The 16,827-nt window shown below is 38.0% G+C and overlaps 1 protein-coding gene across 41 annotated transcripts in view; it reads right to left on the reverse strand.

Moving 5' to 3' along the window:
* The window catches only part of DTNA (dystrobrevin alpha), a 355,310-nt gene that overhangs the window by 132,471 nt on the left and 206,012 nt on the right, over nucleotides 1-16,827 (reverse strand). For 4 of the 41 annotated variants that reach the window (XM_074340153.1, XM_074340156.1, XM_074340154.1 and 1 more), the window contains exon 1: nucleotides 7,047-7,174. The exons of 17 other annotated variants lie outside the window; for them this stretch is intronic. In XM_074340153.1, the coding sequence (XP_074196254.1) occupies nucleotides 7,047-7,159 (113 nt within the window). In that variant the 5' untranslated portion in view covers nucleotides 7,160-7,174. Of the gene's footprint in view, nucleotides 1-7,046; nucleotides 7,175-9,839; nucleotides 9,864-16,827 lie in introns of those variants that run through there. 20 more of the 41 variants (XM_074340140.1, XM_074340155.1, XM_074340151.1 and 17 more) reach the window with 11 other exon arrangements.

Consider the following 16,827-nt stretch of genomic DNA (forward strand, 5'->3'; position numbering starts at 1 on the left):
ACCCAAGGGTACCAAGGGGAGACGCCCATAAGGAGTGTGGCGTCTGTTTGCTGCACTGTGCTGGGATCTCAGCTCTTTTAGATAACCATGTTTTATCCAACACCATGTGCCTTTGGGACAATGGCTGTGTGTGTGTGTGTGTGTGTGTGTGTGTGTGTGTGTGTATCTGTATTGCTCAAGAGCAGTAATGTTAGGTGTATAGGCACACATTGTCATGGTGGAACAATGGGTGACCCTAACACTGGAGTGAAAGTGTTCCCAGCTCTCCTGCTGGAACTGCAGAGTTCTTAAGTTCTTCATGTCTGTGGGGCGGATGTTGGGAAATGACAGCCTTCTTATCATTTGGAACATTCTCAATTCAGTCTAAGATGGCACTGTTTATAAACATAGGTCTGTTTCTTTTTCCTAAGTAACTAATAAATGACAATTCCCCTCTTTTCCATAATTAGAAGACTATTTTTTTCCCCATTTTTTTTTATTAGTTTCAGGTGCACAAGACAAAGCAAAACTTAGACGTTTATCATTTATATCCCTCACACTGTGTGAACGCCCCTCCCCCCATCCACTATCCCTCTGTACATTCCCCAAATTAATTTTCAAACCCCCATGACCATCTTGTGGTTACCGACTATTTTTCAAAACCTCTCACCTTCCCCTTATCCGCACCCCCCTGCCCCTCTAGCAACCCTCTGTTTTTCCTCCATGTTTCCAAAACTGTCTCTGATTAGTTCATTCACTTATTCTTTTCTTTAGATTCCGCATATAAGTGAGATCATATGGTATTTGTCTTTCTCTTTCTGACTTATTTCACTTAACATAATGTTCTCTAGGTCCATCCATGTTGTTGCAAATGGTAAGATTTCTTTCTTCTTTATGGCTGCGTAATACTCCATTGTATAAATGTACCACAGTTTCTTAATCCAGTCATCTACTGATGGGCATTTCGGTTGTTTCCAGGTCTTGGCTATTGTGTATAGTGCTGCAATAAACATAGGAGTGCATAAAGATTTTTGAATTGGAGTTTTGGATTTCTCCGGATAGATACCTAGGAGTGGGATTGCTGGATCATAAGGTAGTTCCATTTTCAGATTTTTGAGATACCTCCAAACTGTTTTCCATAGTGGCTGCACCAATCTGCATTCCCACCAACAGTGCACCAGCGTTCCCTTTTCTCCACATCCACGCCAGCACTTGTTGTTTGTTGATTTATTGATGATAGCCATCTTGACTGGGGTGAGGTGGTATCTCATTGTGGTTTTTATTTGCATTTCTCTGATGGTTAGTGAGGTTGAACATTTCTTCATATGTCTGTTTGCCATCTGTATGTCCTTTTTAGAAAAATGTCTCTTCATGTCCTCTGCCCATTTTTTAATTGGGTTGTTTGTTTTTTTGGAGTTGAGTTGAGTGAGTTTTTTATAAATTTGTGATATTAACCCCTTATCAGATATATCATTGGCAAATATCTTTTCCCATTCAGTAGGATCCCTTTTTGTTTTATTGATGGTTTCCTTTGCTGTGAAAAAGCTTTTTAGTTTGATGTAATCCCACATGTTTATTTTTTCTCTTACTTCCCTCACGCGAGGGGATATATCAGTAAAAGTCTTACTCCAGGTAATGTCTGTGAAGTTTCTTCCTATATTTTCTTCTAGGAATTTTTTGGTTTCAGATCTTACATTTAAATCTTTAAGCCATTTTGAATTTATTTTTGTATGTGGTGTAAGGAGGTGATCCAGCTTCATCTTTTTGCATGTGTCTGTAGAAGACTATTTTTAACCTTGCAATAAGAAAACCCCAAATTTTGTAATTGAATTTTTTGAGCCCCCACTTATTTCATTACAGTGGGATTATAACACACACACACAGACACATTTATAAAAGTGAAATATTTTGGAAAACTTTAAAGATTGTAATCCCAATTATTTTTTTCAAGTGACTGAGTTAAATTTAGCTTCTCAGTAAAAGGCTGTGACAAGACAGAATATATTCGCTGATTAAGCAGTGCAAAACTGTCTAGTCTGTCATTTTTTTAAGGTTTAGGGCCTTTTAATGATTTGATAAAAGGGATGGACCTTCACCTCCCCTTCACCCCCCAAATATTCATGTCCATGGATACACAAACAAAGGAATTATAGTTCCCTGCATGGGCTGGTTTAGGGGAAGAAGGCCAGGATTTGGTGAGAAACAAAGGTAGCTTTATTTTATAGGCAGCACCAACTCATAGTGAAAGGGGGAAGCCAGTCACAGTGGATGCATCGATAGAGCAACTATCCAGGGGAGAGAGCAGAAGGCTGGCAGTGGCTTCATAAAGCCAGGAAAGGAGAGATGTTTAGGTGGAGCAGTGATGATAGGAGAAGGCCCTCCCCTCTGCCCCAGGTGGGGGGCTCCTCATGTGGTAGAAACCAGAGTGCCGGGGTATACAAACTCAATATTCATGTGTTAGGCCACAACCGTCAGCTGGGAAATCCAAAGTACCGTGGGACATCACCAGCATGACTCCTGGTGCTTGAAAGGATTCTACTTTATCTTTTGTTTTGGAAGATCTTAGAAAGAGTGGCAGAAAGAAATAGGTCCTCCCTTGTCCAACTATCATGTGTTGAGAACCACAACAACCAGAGCTGCTACTGACCACGGGCTAATTGTTATCTACACTTCCAGGAGTGTGATTTCCATGAGAACTGGGAAAAGGAGAATGAGAATAAAAGTGGATGACAGAACATGGAGCATTGAGATGTTAGCCAGAGAGGCTTGTGTGCTTTAAAATTTCCATTTCATTTTTTAGGGTTGGGGAGTGCTGAGTTTAGGAAGGTGGAAAAGTGCTAGGTAGGCAAGTAAATACATTGTTTTCTGCAACAGGACAAGTTTTCTGCAACAGTACAAAAAAATCTCACTTTTTCTGGGAGAAGAAATAGTAATAGTAAGAATAAAAATAAGAATAATTGGCACAACACTAATTAAAACAATTACAATTTCACAAAAAAAAGCTTACTATGTACCAAGTACCATGCAAAAAATTTCACATTTATGTTCTTATAAGAACACCATAATGTTATTATTATTCCCATTTTACTAATGTGGAAACCAACCTTCAGAGAGATTAAGTAATTGCCCAAATGACCAATTTAGGGTTTAAAACCAGATATGTCAGACTGTAGAGTCCATTGGGCCTCTTAAGAAAGACCAAAATGGCATTGTATTATGACTCAAGAGGACCACTCTCTTTTTTTCCCTAAGGGTAGTGGTGGTAGGACATTGCCCACACATACACATACTGAATTGGGGTAGAGCATAATTTAAGATATGCATCAGTGGACATCAAGGGGAGCTAGGCAAGATGGAGTTAATATGTCACAATGTCACAATTTTGCTAGGGAAAGAGACCTGCAAGTCATAAAGTGCATATATCCTCTGCATTCCTCCCTTCATTTTCTTCCCCCTCTCTTTCCATTTTTTCCCCTCTACCTCTGATCCAGCCTTCTCTTCTCGCTCTTAATTTTATTTCCTTAACCCAGCTCCTTTATTCATTGTCTTCATTTCTACGTGTATGAGGGAATATGACTCAAACCAACGAAACAGGCAGTTCTTAGCTTGAGAAAGAAAGACCAGGCAAGTATAGTGGGAAAAGAAAAAAGGAAGTTTTATGATGAGTAAGTTCTGAGGCTCTAAATAATGTACAGTGTGGTGACTGTATTTAATTATACTGTATTTTAAATGTGAAATTTGCCAACAGAGATCTGGTTTTCATCAAAAATAAAAAATTAAAAAAGATAACTAGTGAGGCGATGGATATCTTAACTTTGTGGGAATCATTTCACAATGTATACGTGTATGAAATACTCATGTCGTACATTTTAAATATGTTACAATTTTATTTGTCAATTATACGTCAATAAAACTAGGAAAAAATCAATTTTATGTCCTTAAAAATGCAAATTTTCCTCAGAGAATTTGAAAGTCCACCTTAGGTTAACAAATTTAGTTGCCTTTTTTTTTAAAAAAATACTTGTTTGAGATAAATACAGTGAGGACATGGCAATTTTGATTGACTGGGAAAAAGAAACAATCATTGCTCTTGAATACTTCCTGGAGAGATCAGGTTTGGATGATATGCTCCGGAGGCTACAGGAGGCAACGGTCTTTTGAGATAAGGAAGATGGGAGGGGAAATGGTGGAAGAGGGCTAAGGTAGGTAGGTGGGAAGATGTCAATATAACCATTACTATGTATTTATGGATTCAGAACCAATAACAAAGTGTCAGAAGAATGCAGACCAAGATAGGTATAAAAGATCAAAGGGAATGTTTACTAAATTAAAAAAAAAATCCCTTTCTTCCCTACTAATTCTTCTATATGTCTCTGAAAATTTATTTGTGCCAGAACAAATATTATTAAAGGGTAAATCTCAAGAATTCTGTTATAGTGTGCAGAAGGAGCTATTTTGTTTTCACTTAAAATGAGGACTTAAGGGAACCTACATTTAACCACTTTTCAATCTAGTTTAATGTCTCAGTAAAAAGTGGAATAGAGATCAACCCATAGTTAAATATTAAATTAATTAAAATGATGCTTTTTTTGTTCCGTTTCCCCACTCACATTCTCTCTATGGAGAATATCTCAGGCTTAAACAATATAAAAGAACTTAGAAAATAGCAATGACATTGTAGGGACTCTGATGATTGCTATCCAATAAAAGTACAGCCAAGTGTCTGCGGTTAATGAATACACAGGCCAAAATTAAATAGGCCACATGGAAAAGAAACAGGCAGAGTATATAAACAGCCAACAGTTATGGCTGCAAGATCCCCAGCAGTAAACAATGACATTTTGCAAACCATGGTCCTTTCCATGAGACAAGCGTTGACTCGCTTGACAGGAGTACAGAATGGAAAGAGAAGAAACAGAGGCTGCCCTTATTTCTTGCCTCTGGATCTGTTTGTATGAAATATAAGGCTCTTAGTTATGTCCCTTCCATTGAAGAGAGTTTTGTCTGAAATTAAGGGGAACGACCAGAAAAAATCTCTGTTTCTCGAGAGAGCCATGGCTCTACATTGGTAGCTGCCAAGAATTTGAGTGGGGATGAATAGCTGGTGGGAATGAGCCTTTCTTTTCAGTCTTGAATTACGCAGGCCCTCTAAATCATCCCGTTGAGGCAGAGGCATGAATGCCTGGGTAATGTAGCAGGAAGGGACTATGAGATTCATTCACTGATAATAACAGCCAACATTAATTAAGTGCCTGCCATGTGTGGGTAGGCTCTGAACTTAGCATTTTACATAAAATATCCTATTTACTTCTACCCTAACTTTGAGATAGGTCATGTTATACTATCCTGTTTTACAGAGGAGAAAACCAAGGCTGATGAGGTAGACAGAATAACGCTTTCCACAAGGATGCCCATGTCCTAATTCCCAGAATTTGTGAATATGGTACCTTACATGGCAAAAGAGACTTCACTGATGTAATTAAATTAAAGATCTTGAGATTATCCTGGATTATCTGTGTGGGCCCAATTAATTATAATAGTCCTCATAAAGGAAAGAAAGACTTTGAAGATGGAGGAAAGGCCCACAAACTAAAGAATGTAGGTGGCCTCTAGAAGCTGGAAAAGGCAAGGAAACGGATTCTCCTCTAGAACTTTCCAGAAGGAAAGCAACCCTGCCGACACCCTGATTTTAGCATAATCAGACCCATTTTGGACTTCTGGACCTCCAGAACTATAAGATAATACATCTGTGTTGTTTTAGGCCAGTAAATTTGTGATAATTTGTGACTGTGGGAACAGGAAAATAATACAGCTGAGAAAGATTAAGAAACTTTCACAAGAGCTCATTGCTGGCAGCCACCAAACTAGGGTTTGCACTTCAGAAATCTCTCTAGAGGGTATATACTCAGTCATCGTGCTATTCTGCTAACTGATTCTTTCGTAGACTCTATTAGCTCCTAAATATAATATATTCATTTATTGAAACCTACATATGTTAATTACAAATTTTCATGATCTTATTTAATCCTCAGATGTAGTGGTTTTAATATCCTCATTTTACAGGTGAGGAAAGTGAGACTTAAGAGATTTTAAAGAGTTGAAATTTAAACTTAGGTCAGTCTGACAGACATTCACTCTAAGCTTTTACTCTCTTCATCCTACTGCCATATATGTTTGACCAACACTTACAAAGCACCTGCTAAATGCCATCATAAAACAAACTCAAATTGAGTACTTTCTCCCTCAGTAATTCCTGAACACATCTGGATGGCTCATACAGGAGTCACTATATCAACTACATGCTAGAAATATTCCACTCCAGAGGGTTAGTGCTGAAATCCTTGGACAAAAGGTTACCATTGACACAAACCCTTTCAATTTCAGGGGCTTCCTGATTAGAAATAACTAGGCTGCACTCTGATTCCATTTATATCAATATTTTTAATTAGTTTTCCTTGCTTAATTAATACGATCAAATTTAATAGAGGTAAATATAGTAAAGAATATTTTCAGATTACTGAAATATGAGATCACACATCTGACTATCACAGTAGAAGAATCACTGCAACCCAGTCTACCACATATCGAAAATCATCTGGATGGGAGAATGCTCTGCTTATAATAGATATAATATTATGAAACATAAGATTTGCCAGCTAACTAAAGGGTGTGGACATGAGGTGCCTGCTACTGGGAACTTTATAACTCCAAAAGCCAATACTGCAAAGAATTACATTAAGCCAATTAAAAGATCACACACTTACTTAGTATTATTCTTACTATAAAATAAAAGACAAAGTGATATACAGTCATGTAGACACAGACCTGCCCAGAGAACCAGAAAACAAAGCTAAGTTTTGAATTACAATTCTCCCAATTAGTATTTGTAAATACCCCCCCCACACACACACACACTCTGCGCTTCTCTGACTCATGATGGCCATATTTCAAATACCTCCATTTCACAGATACACCAGTAGAAACAGTCACAGTGATTCAAAATAAGAACTGTAGCACTCGAACAAAACATTTTTAGCCAAATAGCATTAACACCACTGTAGACATACTTTTGAGATTGTAAAAAATCACTCTTCTGATGCATCATACGAGGATGTGTTCTCTCCGTGAATCTGTAAATACTGAAAGCCAGTGTTCCAGATTTATGCTTCAGCGTTTGCATTTACGGAAACAAGTGTCCCTGGCCCTCATCAGAACACAGCAAAGGGTAATAGCAGCAGGCTCAGTGTCCCTGACTGAACAATCCGTTCTTTTTTAACAAAGGCTTTTGTGGAGGGTACTTAAGCTACTTCCTGACGGTGCTGAGCACACAGGCTAGCGTCCACCACTTCACTGTCATTCAATGCACCAGAGCAGTGATGCACTTAATAGCACCTTAGTGACTTCAAAGACTAAATGAGTCTAAACTACTACCTGGAAATGATTAGGCCCTGAGAGAACTAACTACTAAAAAACTGTTTTTTTTTCTAAGCTCCACAAAGCTGTTGAAAGGGATTCTGGGACTTAGGAAGTTTACTATACGTGACCAACAGTATCCTTTGAGCTCACATAATATAGAAATCCATCTCAGAGACACTTGGTTCCAGCTGTGAGCCATTACATTATTAAGCTTGAAACATGAGTCGTTCCTGTCGCTTACAGTCACATAAAGTCAGGCCTGCCTAACATTTCAGGGGCAAATGGAAGTGGTGCATGAATAAAGGAGTCAGACCAAGACGTTCCTCACCATTACTTTCCCATTTGTAATATGTTTCTGTACTACCATTTCCTGACTTTGTGGTATCACTTGGTGAGAACAGTGAAACTCAGAAATCTAGCAATAGGTCCAAGGCTGCACAGTGAAGTAGCAAAGCAAGGTCAGAATGTAAATTTCCTGGGTCCTAGCTATAGATGCTTTTCAGTCTATCATATTGCCTTCACACGCCCATGCCACTTTTTTGTCTGTTTTGATTTACATAGCTCTATCTTTGAGCCAATCTTTGTAGTGTGAAAACTCTAGTGTGAAATCCCTTCAAGAAAGGAATATGGGGTGTAAGGGATGAGAGGAGGAATGAAGAATGAGAATCTTGGAGTTCACAATTGAATGTCATAATCCCAAAGATCCACTGAAGTCCTTTCAAGTAAACAAGTCATTGACCTATGGCACCGCACCATATGCCTGGAAATGTTTCAAACTTGAGAATTATTGTTCTTTAAGGTCCATTAATTGTCTGCAAAGCAACCAAGCTAATGAGACCTTGAAATGACAGAGCTCTTTAAAGTTTGGTGTGCCTTTGTTCACCCAAACTTTAGCATTATGCCAATATTTTCTGGAAGTGTGTAGGGAAAAGACTTTTGTGATGGTGAAGAACAGAAAGAGAACTGGATTACTCCTTTCCAAGAAAAAAAAAAAAAAAAAAAAGGAAAGGAAAAAAAACAATAGTCACTTTTTTAGTTTTAAAATATGTCCCTTATATATGACAAATGTGTTTAGGTTTGATATAGAGCCTGCTTATATTCTTCTCACACAGAATCAGAATCAGGTGTTTTTTCAGTTTAAAAGGTTCAAACTAATTATGTAGCTTTTCTCTGCAAAACTTGTCAAGAGCTATTTGTAGCATTGATCTGGGAAACTTTCTCCAGCGTGGCATTCTGCACTAATCCTCCATTAATGTGCTGCTCATGGCTCTGGGCGCTCAGAACCAGGACCCTTCTAAGACCGTAAACGCTGCACAAAACTCCAGATATAAGGGATATCGAAAGGGGCATGACTATTAGATCAGCATTTCTTACTGTCGAATGCTCGCCTCTTTCAGACAAAGTAGAGTCCTAACAGTAGAGGGAAGGGATTCGTCAGATCAGGACAGCAGACAGACGGACAGAATAAAGAGGCATAGGTGCAGTGAGAGGAAACCGGAGAGAAAGGAGCTATAGGAGGGTGACAACTCAACCTCAAAAATGTGTCCGGGCTTAGCCGGGTTTAAGTGATAATCTGGGTTTTCAGGAAACCAGGTGTTTCGAGTGGCAAACAACCGATATGGATACCTTTGTTTGGAAAGAAGTAGAAATGCTACATTGTTTAATTTATGAGGTCCTGGGATATTCTCCTCAACAGCTAAGCCTATACCGTGTGTGCCTTCCTTGGTTCAGATGTGCTTCTATTATGGCAGCCTGTGATTACAAAGCTAATTGAGTAGACATGCCTCCTATGTCTAAGGGCCTCTGTAGTAAATTAAGATGCATTCTGTAGAAAGCAAGTAAAAGCAGGATGGACTTCCCACTGCCTTTAATTTTAAGTCCAAAATCCTTAAAATGGTTTTGTAGGTTCTGAGCATTCCAGCTTATAGGTTCATCCAGGCCCATGTCTCTCTGTTCGCTCACTGCATTGTAGTTATATATGTCTCAAGGCCTCCTTTCTGCCAATTCCTTTGCTTGGAATATTCTCTTTTCTCTTCCCCATGCATATCCCAAGCCTCCCAACCCCAAACTTGGCCATCACCCATTAGCATCACTACTCCAGGGCAGCCTTTTCTAATTTGTCTAATACATTCTAGTTATCTGTTTTCACAAGGCCCCCATAACTTACTTTTATAACAAGTACCACAATTATAGTCATACAAGACTTTATGAATTTTTTTTTTTTTGTGTGTGTCTGTATCACTCATAAGACTGTCAGTTTCACTGAAGGCATGTACCATCTCAGCGATGTTAATTGGAAGATTTCTGTGCACAGGAGTTAAATAATACAACCAGTAATTACCGAATATTAATATAACAGTAATATACACAGGATAAACGAGAGATGGGAAGAGACTAAGAAGCTTTGGAAAATTTGACCTGGAAGGGCTATCAGTGGAACTCACAGATAGAAAGCTGTTCCCAAGAACTGGAGGGCTTCCTCTAAGCAGTCAGCCTTTGGTTGTATATAGTGTAAGAGGGAGGCCCATGATGGAGATGGCTCAGTTACTGCTGAGAGAAACTACTTAGAAATAAAATGAGGGAAATTATTCACTTTTATAGATTCAAATATATATTTAAGAGCCGAGGAGATGTGGTGAAGAACAGACCATTTTAGAAGGCATAATTAATATTTGACTTAAATAAGTGAAGTTTCTCAATCATTTCACAAAATAATTTTGCATGCTTACATATTGTTTTAAATTTTAAACTGCATGCTGTTTGTGGATGTAAACTTAAATAACAACTTTCATAGGTAAAATTGGACTAAATCTCCCTAATAAATGGTACCCAACTCTTTCTTTGATGATTAAGATAGTCTTTATATACATCGAAAATATACAGTTCTGTTTCAGTTAAGCATCAAATGGTCAAGTTTGGATACTTCTGAATATTTTTTAAAAAGCCAAGTATCTTTCAAATACTAATACTTTCACAATACAGCTGTTTAAAAATGAATACAAATTGTTTTCTACTACTGTCCAGTTTTAAATGGAGCTAATTTCTTCCTGAGCCAAAGATGAAATGTGTTGCCCTGTGGCATGTTATGTCCTTCTTAACAAACCCGAGGATGTATGGCAAAGTTTGAAGATTAAATTACCTGAAAAACAAGTAAGGAATTATTCCCCATATTTTGTACTTTCTAGAATCAGGTATTTTATTTTTAATTTTTCAAAATTCACTACTGAATTTTCCATCATTATTTTTAAACAGGACCTATACTCAAACAACTTGGTTGATCCATTATGTTTTCGGCTATAATGTACTATGAAAAATTTTCAAAAGTTCATATGTCACTCTTATTTTAAATGCACAATTTTGAGTGGCCCAAGAGCATGTGAGCAAATGTCTTTTAATCCCAAGGAGTTTAAATGAAGCCAAAAATGAAAGAATAGTGAAATTCCTACCTTTACAAAGCTGACTCCATCTTCTATCAGTGCAGCCTAGTGGTTTTAGAACCTGGAATTTAATTCTGTGTGTACAATCTCTCATTCTTCTCCCATTACCTGTGACTATTAAGATCCCTGACACATGGCTATGGAAAGCAATTCAATTCCTCATTTGGTGACAGTTGCTTGCAATAAAACCAATGGAATACATACTTCTTAAAATGGTTTGCCTGGGTGGATGTACTCATATTCAATGTGGCTCAAATATAATTTATTTGAAATATATCTATCTTCTACAGATTTTAGAAATGAAATCTCGAACACATGGAGATTAACAATAAATAGTGTATGCACACATATGTGCAGTGTGCAAATACTAATTAGGAAAAGTAACATTTTAGAATTTAATGTGGTCTTGCCCTCTCCTGTGATTATAACTTTATCAAAGCTAACAGCTAATCTGAAGGTACAAGCACAGCACTACATTATCAGTGTTTATCAGCACTCTCCACGTGCAGGGCATTGAACCAGAATTTCCAACTCTGTAGCATAGATGTTAGCTAGGTATATTTGCTGTAAAGTTAAATTCTGTATGGTATGTTGAACCCAATTTTCCTATTGAATTCAATTTTTAATTGAAAATAAATTCCAGAAGTAGTAAAGTCACGCGAGGTAGACTTTGGGGGTGGATTAGGGATGAAAACCCTGTATCACGTAATAAAAGGAGGCAGAGATGAAAGTGAGGAAGTGGCTAGTTTCTCATGAACACTTTCATGGCCTTGTGTGAACAGTACACTTTAAAAGTTAGGTCCAGGTAGAACTGTCTCTTCTGGCTGGCAAGTGGCAGAGTGTTGAAAGATAAGACAATGAAGAAATGCAATGAATTTTCAAGAGCCACACTATTAATACTAATACTAATACGACTACCACTAATAAAAGAAAACCAGCAGAAAAAAAATTCAACTTAATTTATAATGTCTTTTTGCTCTTCTTGGTATATAATGCTCACCCCTGCCCCCCAATCTTGAAGTGTCTAGTATGTAAAGTTGCCAGATTTAGCAAATAAAAATTTATTTTTAGTATAAGTGTGTCTCAAATATTGCACAGGGCCTACATATACTATAAATTATTCATTATTTATTTAAAATTGAAATTTAACTACACATTTTGCATTTGATCTGACAATCCTACTAACAGCAGTTTAGACACAGAAAATATTTGATGGGTGACTTAATTTTCTTTACTTTGAATTATAGAAGAGTCTCTTCATAAGCTTGCTGATTTTCATTTTTCCCATGGAATCTTTTGTTCAAATTAAGTCTTTAACTGGAGCCAAGCATCTGAAACATAACCGTGGAGTTGCTCCAATAGGGGCAGGAGGGCTGAAACCAACCCACTCAGGCTATTTGAAATCCATTTCTTTGGCTCAGATTCCTCATTTTCAGATGAGAAAGGAGGTCCACAGAGGTGGGTGACTGTAAACCCAGTGTCTTTGCTTTACAATATGTTGTCGCTGCATATATGTATAAGCTGCATGATAGCATAGAGCACAGTTTCCTGTTCAGAAAAGGCTGTAACACTAAAGTTAGACTTTTAGGTACTCTAACAAGTAGCTAAAAAGAAAAATATCTGCCATGGAAAAATATTAGGGGGAAAAATGTAACTATTTCAAAGAAATCATGGGTAAGATAAGTATTTTTGGACTAGTCTGTAAACCTAATGATTATGGGTTGTGTTAGTGAGACAATGTGGAGGTAGGCAAACAAATATTCTATTGTCTTTTTTTTTTTTTTTTTCAGTTTCAGGGAGACTGATAAAACCAAGAGGAATAGGTATGAGACTAACATGGTGGGGAGAGCAGAAAATGCACAGAAACAAGGAGTGAATGAAGAAATTGAGGCTGTGCTAATCTTTCCCAAGCTCTTAGAGAGCTCACAACATTCTGAAAACATTTTACTTGCCTTCATCCTCCATCACCTGCCCTGTCACTCCTTCTACCTATAAAGTCACTAATTCTAAAGAAAGAAACAAATCCTCCACACCCATCTCTCTATTTATTAATTCATCTATTCATTAATGAAATAAAAAGTTAAATATGTGGGCCAGGCACTGTACGAGGCGCTAGTGACATAGTGGTAAGCAAGACAGAAACAGTTCCGGCCCTCAGGGAACTTATAGTCTTATGGGGGAGACAAGCATTAAAATATGATTGCACAAATAATTAATAATGAGAAGAGATACCCACAGAGATACAGTTACTGCAAACATTGGCTACCCAGTCATCATCATGCATTATTATGCATTTACTATGTGCAGAGTATTTTACATCCTTTATATCTAAAATTCAAAGAAATCTCGGAAAGGAGCAAGGTTGGTATTATTATTACTATTTTTAAAAGATAATGGAAAACTTCTTATTTTTATTTATAACTTTGTCTTCTGAGGATGCCATTGGAAGACTCTTTGTTCTGCTAAAATATTGATGTATTTGAATCTCAAAGTTTGGATCAAGCACCGAAGAGCTAAATTTCTCTGCATAGGAAGAAGGAAAATATTTGTAGTTCCTAAGAAACAATCTGAAAACATGTTTGAAGAGTGAAAAAACAGAGAAGTAAGACAGAGGTTTCTGAAGAGATGAAAAAAGCTGTGTGACGCCGCCCCCAGCCCTTGCCAACCCAAAACCTTCAGTGCAATCACTAGATATGCCAGTGGGAGTGGATTCTTTGGTGGACACTGGCGAGGGGGCAGAGTTTCACTTGCAATCTGATAAAGGGGGAAATGGAGACACAGCTTGCATAATATTGAAGCCAGGGGAATAATAGGTTAAGGGACAGTAATCCCCAAGAATTCCCAAAGGTTGTGGGAACGGTTTAAACTTTCACATTGGTTCACACCAACTTTATCAGACTCCCCAAGGGACTAGGAAGTCTCAGCTGACAAGTGGATTATTCAAATGAGAGAACATGTGGACTGAGAGAGGTCCCAGAGCTAGTTATTGCATGAAAATTATATTTGAACTTAAATCTGACTCGAAGGTCTGTACTCTTCCTACTTTGCCATGTTTTCTCAATTTTGTCAAGAAGGGCACCAGGGACCACAAAGCAATACTTCTTACCTTCCATGGCTCTGCAAGGAATTAGTTCCAGATGGACCAACATACAGGCTGGACATTTTTATGTCAGAGTCCCCAGCCATTTGTGTACTGCTTGAATGCTTAAAAGTACAAAGTGCTTTTACATACATTGCTTAATGTATGGAAGTTTATTTCTAAATGGAGCATAAATAAATTGTGCTAAATAAATCTTGGGAGTTTGTTACTAATTTTTTACCACAAATTAGTCATCCAGCAGTTCCTTGATGGGCATTATCTATTATGTGCAGCTTTGCCAAGCACAGACACTCATCTGGGGAGCAAATGTGAAACTTGCATTTGCTGTGCTTGTGGACAGACTTCAAGAGCAACTTGTACATCCTGTAGGCTTTGGAAAGAAAACTGGGGACATAATGTCCTGATTCAAGCAAATGCCTATATTTATTTTTGGAATTGTTTCTTGGATGTGGGGAGATACGTTTTTTCATGCAAATTGAGGACAGGAAACACGTAGGTTAAGGGAACTCAAAATTTGAAGTCTTAAAGCTCTACTAAACTTATCTAGTGTGTCCTGAAGGTTTAATCATTAGGTAGAGTAAATCCTCAGCAGGTATAAATAAACTTAGGTTCCTTTAAGACTGTCTGCTTTGGTTGGAAAACAGCCAGATCTGCAAAGACCATCATTCCAGGTTGCCATTTATGTCTCTCTACCTTGAATTTCCCATCCCGTCTTTTCTTTGTGTCCTAATTTAGATTGTGCTTACTTTTATATCTCTGAGAATACCTACTACCTGTTGAAAACACTCTGAATGCTAATATGGAATGTGCCGAAGCTTCTTCAAAAAAATTTAAAACTTGGAGTGTGAAATTCTTTTAATATATTTGAATCCTACACCTGATTTTAATGTATGAAAAATAGCCAACATTTTACCTAAGGCCCTCATTCTGCTACATTATTCTCCTTGTTAGCTTTTCCCAAGCAGTGTTCTCAGGGGAGACGGAAGCAACCAGTCACCTAGATGTGTTACTCAGAAGGTATTAAAGCTTTTGTTTGCTCCCTTGTCATTTCTCACATGCAGAAACACAGAACATCTCTCCGAACCTCGAATGCAGATGAAGCAGCCATAGGAGCTTAAGAAAGACAAACATTTTGGAGGGGAGGTTTGGCTACAACATTAGACATAGCTTAGTTCAAATCTCCTCACTGCCACGTGCTACCTGCATGTTCTTGGGCAAATAAGTTTTTCTTACCCTCAATTTCCTTCTTTGACATTTCAAGAAGGAAATGTAATTCTGTGAGGACTGATGAGGTAATTTTGTCAAATGTCTGGCATCGTACTTACTAGTATCTGTTACTGACATTTGTCATATTGTCCTAACATTCCCTTTCCTCTTTTTTGCCTATAACCTCTTTTATAATCTAATCCATATGATTGCTGTGGAGCTGAGTTTGTTTCCCTTCAGACAGAGAAGTGGACAACTGAACCAGGCCTGGGGGTCAGGACATTTGCTGGCCATGGTGACCATTCCAAGCTGTGCGTACAACCCACGCCAGCCTTTGCCACTTACTTGCTGGGATCTTGTCTGAGTTACTAAGAAAAATTCCCCGCTAGGGATTCTCAGGGGATGGTATGTGATTTTGGGGCTACTGGCAACCATCCTACCTGCCACTTGGAGGAGAGAGAACCACAAGACCTGGTAATGCTGGTTGAGTAGGACTCCCTGGGAAAAATGCTAAGCAGAAACAAGCAGAAACAGGAAGACAGAGCTTCGGTAAGTCCTCTGGGTCTTCGGATCTGAACAAATCTGAAGCCACGCATACATGGGCTCTTTTTATTTACAATAGGCGATTCCTCCTTTTAAACTGGTCAAGTGGTATTTCTTGCTCCTGCAGCAGGAAAAACCTATTAGAATTCCCTTCTGTTCTCATGCATTACTTTTTACAGATTAAAGAGGGCCTTGTTTTCTCCCTCTCTGTCTCAAAATAATTTTTGCCCTGATTCCTTACTTTTTAGAAAAATCCCAAAAATTATACTGACAAGAGAAAAATTCTGAGACATTCTAAATGAAATTACAGTGGCTGAGGAGTGAGAGAAAGGGACAGGACTAGTTAACCAGTTAATAGCTGTGGGCCAATTAACAAAAGGTTGCTCGCATTCCTGAATGTATGCTGGAGCTTTGTATCAACCTCTGGGCATCTATTAGCTGACCACTAGATGCCACCACATGCTGAATATGCATGAGCTTTCAGGACCATTGCCTGGAACCCATCAAAAGTAGTAAATATTTCTTCCTTAGAGACTGTGCTCCTATTATAGAACTGCCCCCGCTTCACCTTTTCCTGCCCCCCTTATCTGTAGCCAATGTAAATTGTTTCAAAACAATGCATAACTTTCTTCCACGAAACATAATGTATAAAAGTGCTGGTCAACTGTAGGACCACTGACATGTTGCCTTCTCCACCTAGCGCTTCTGCTGGTGGTTTAGACTTCATGCCCGGGAACTGGTCGTTTTCTAGCTAGCATATGGCTCAATAAATCCTTTCTTTTAAGAAGGTTTTCATCTGTGGAAGTTAAGTTTTTCAGATAACAACACAAAAGAGAATGAAATCACGCTATCAACGTTTTGGTTGATAGCCTTTTGCCTCTTTTCCATACATAGCTGCATTCACATTGAGCGTGCAATTTTAAATTCTGCTTCTATAATCTAATTTATATTACAGCACTTTGCAAAAGTACTATTAATACATATATATGTACATATATATATATATATATATATATATATATATACACACATATGAAAAGATTAAAAAAATAGGCAGCCTATTCAACACCCTTCCCTTCACCACCACTGCCCTAACCATGGGTAGCCTAGCACTCACAGGAATACCTTTCCTAAGAGGATTTTACT

This window comes from Rhinolophus sinicus, linkage group LG09 (assembly GCF_036562045.2).
Source record: "Rhinolophus sinicus isolate RSC01 linkage group LG09, ASM3656204v1, whole genome shotgun sequence".
In the NCBI taxonomy this organism is placed as follows: domain Eukaryota; kingdom Metazoa; phylum Chordata; class Mammalia; order Chiroptera; family Rhinolophidae; genus Rhinolophus; species Rhinolophus sinicus.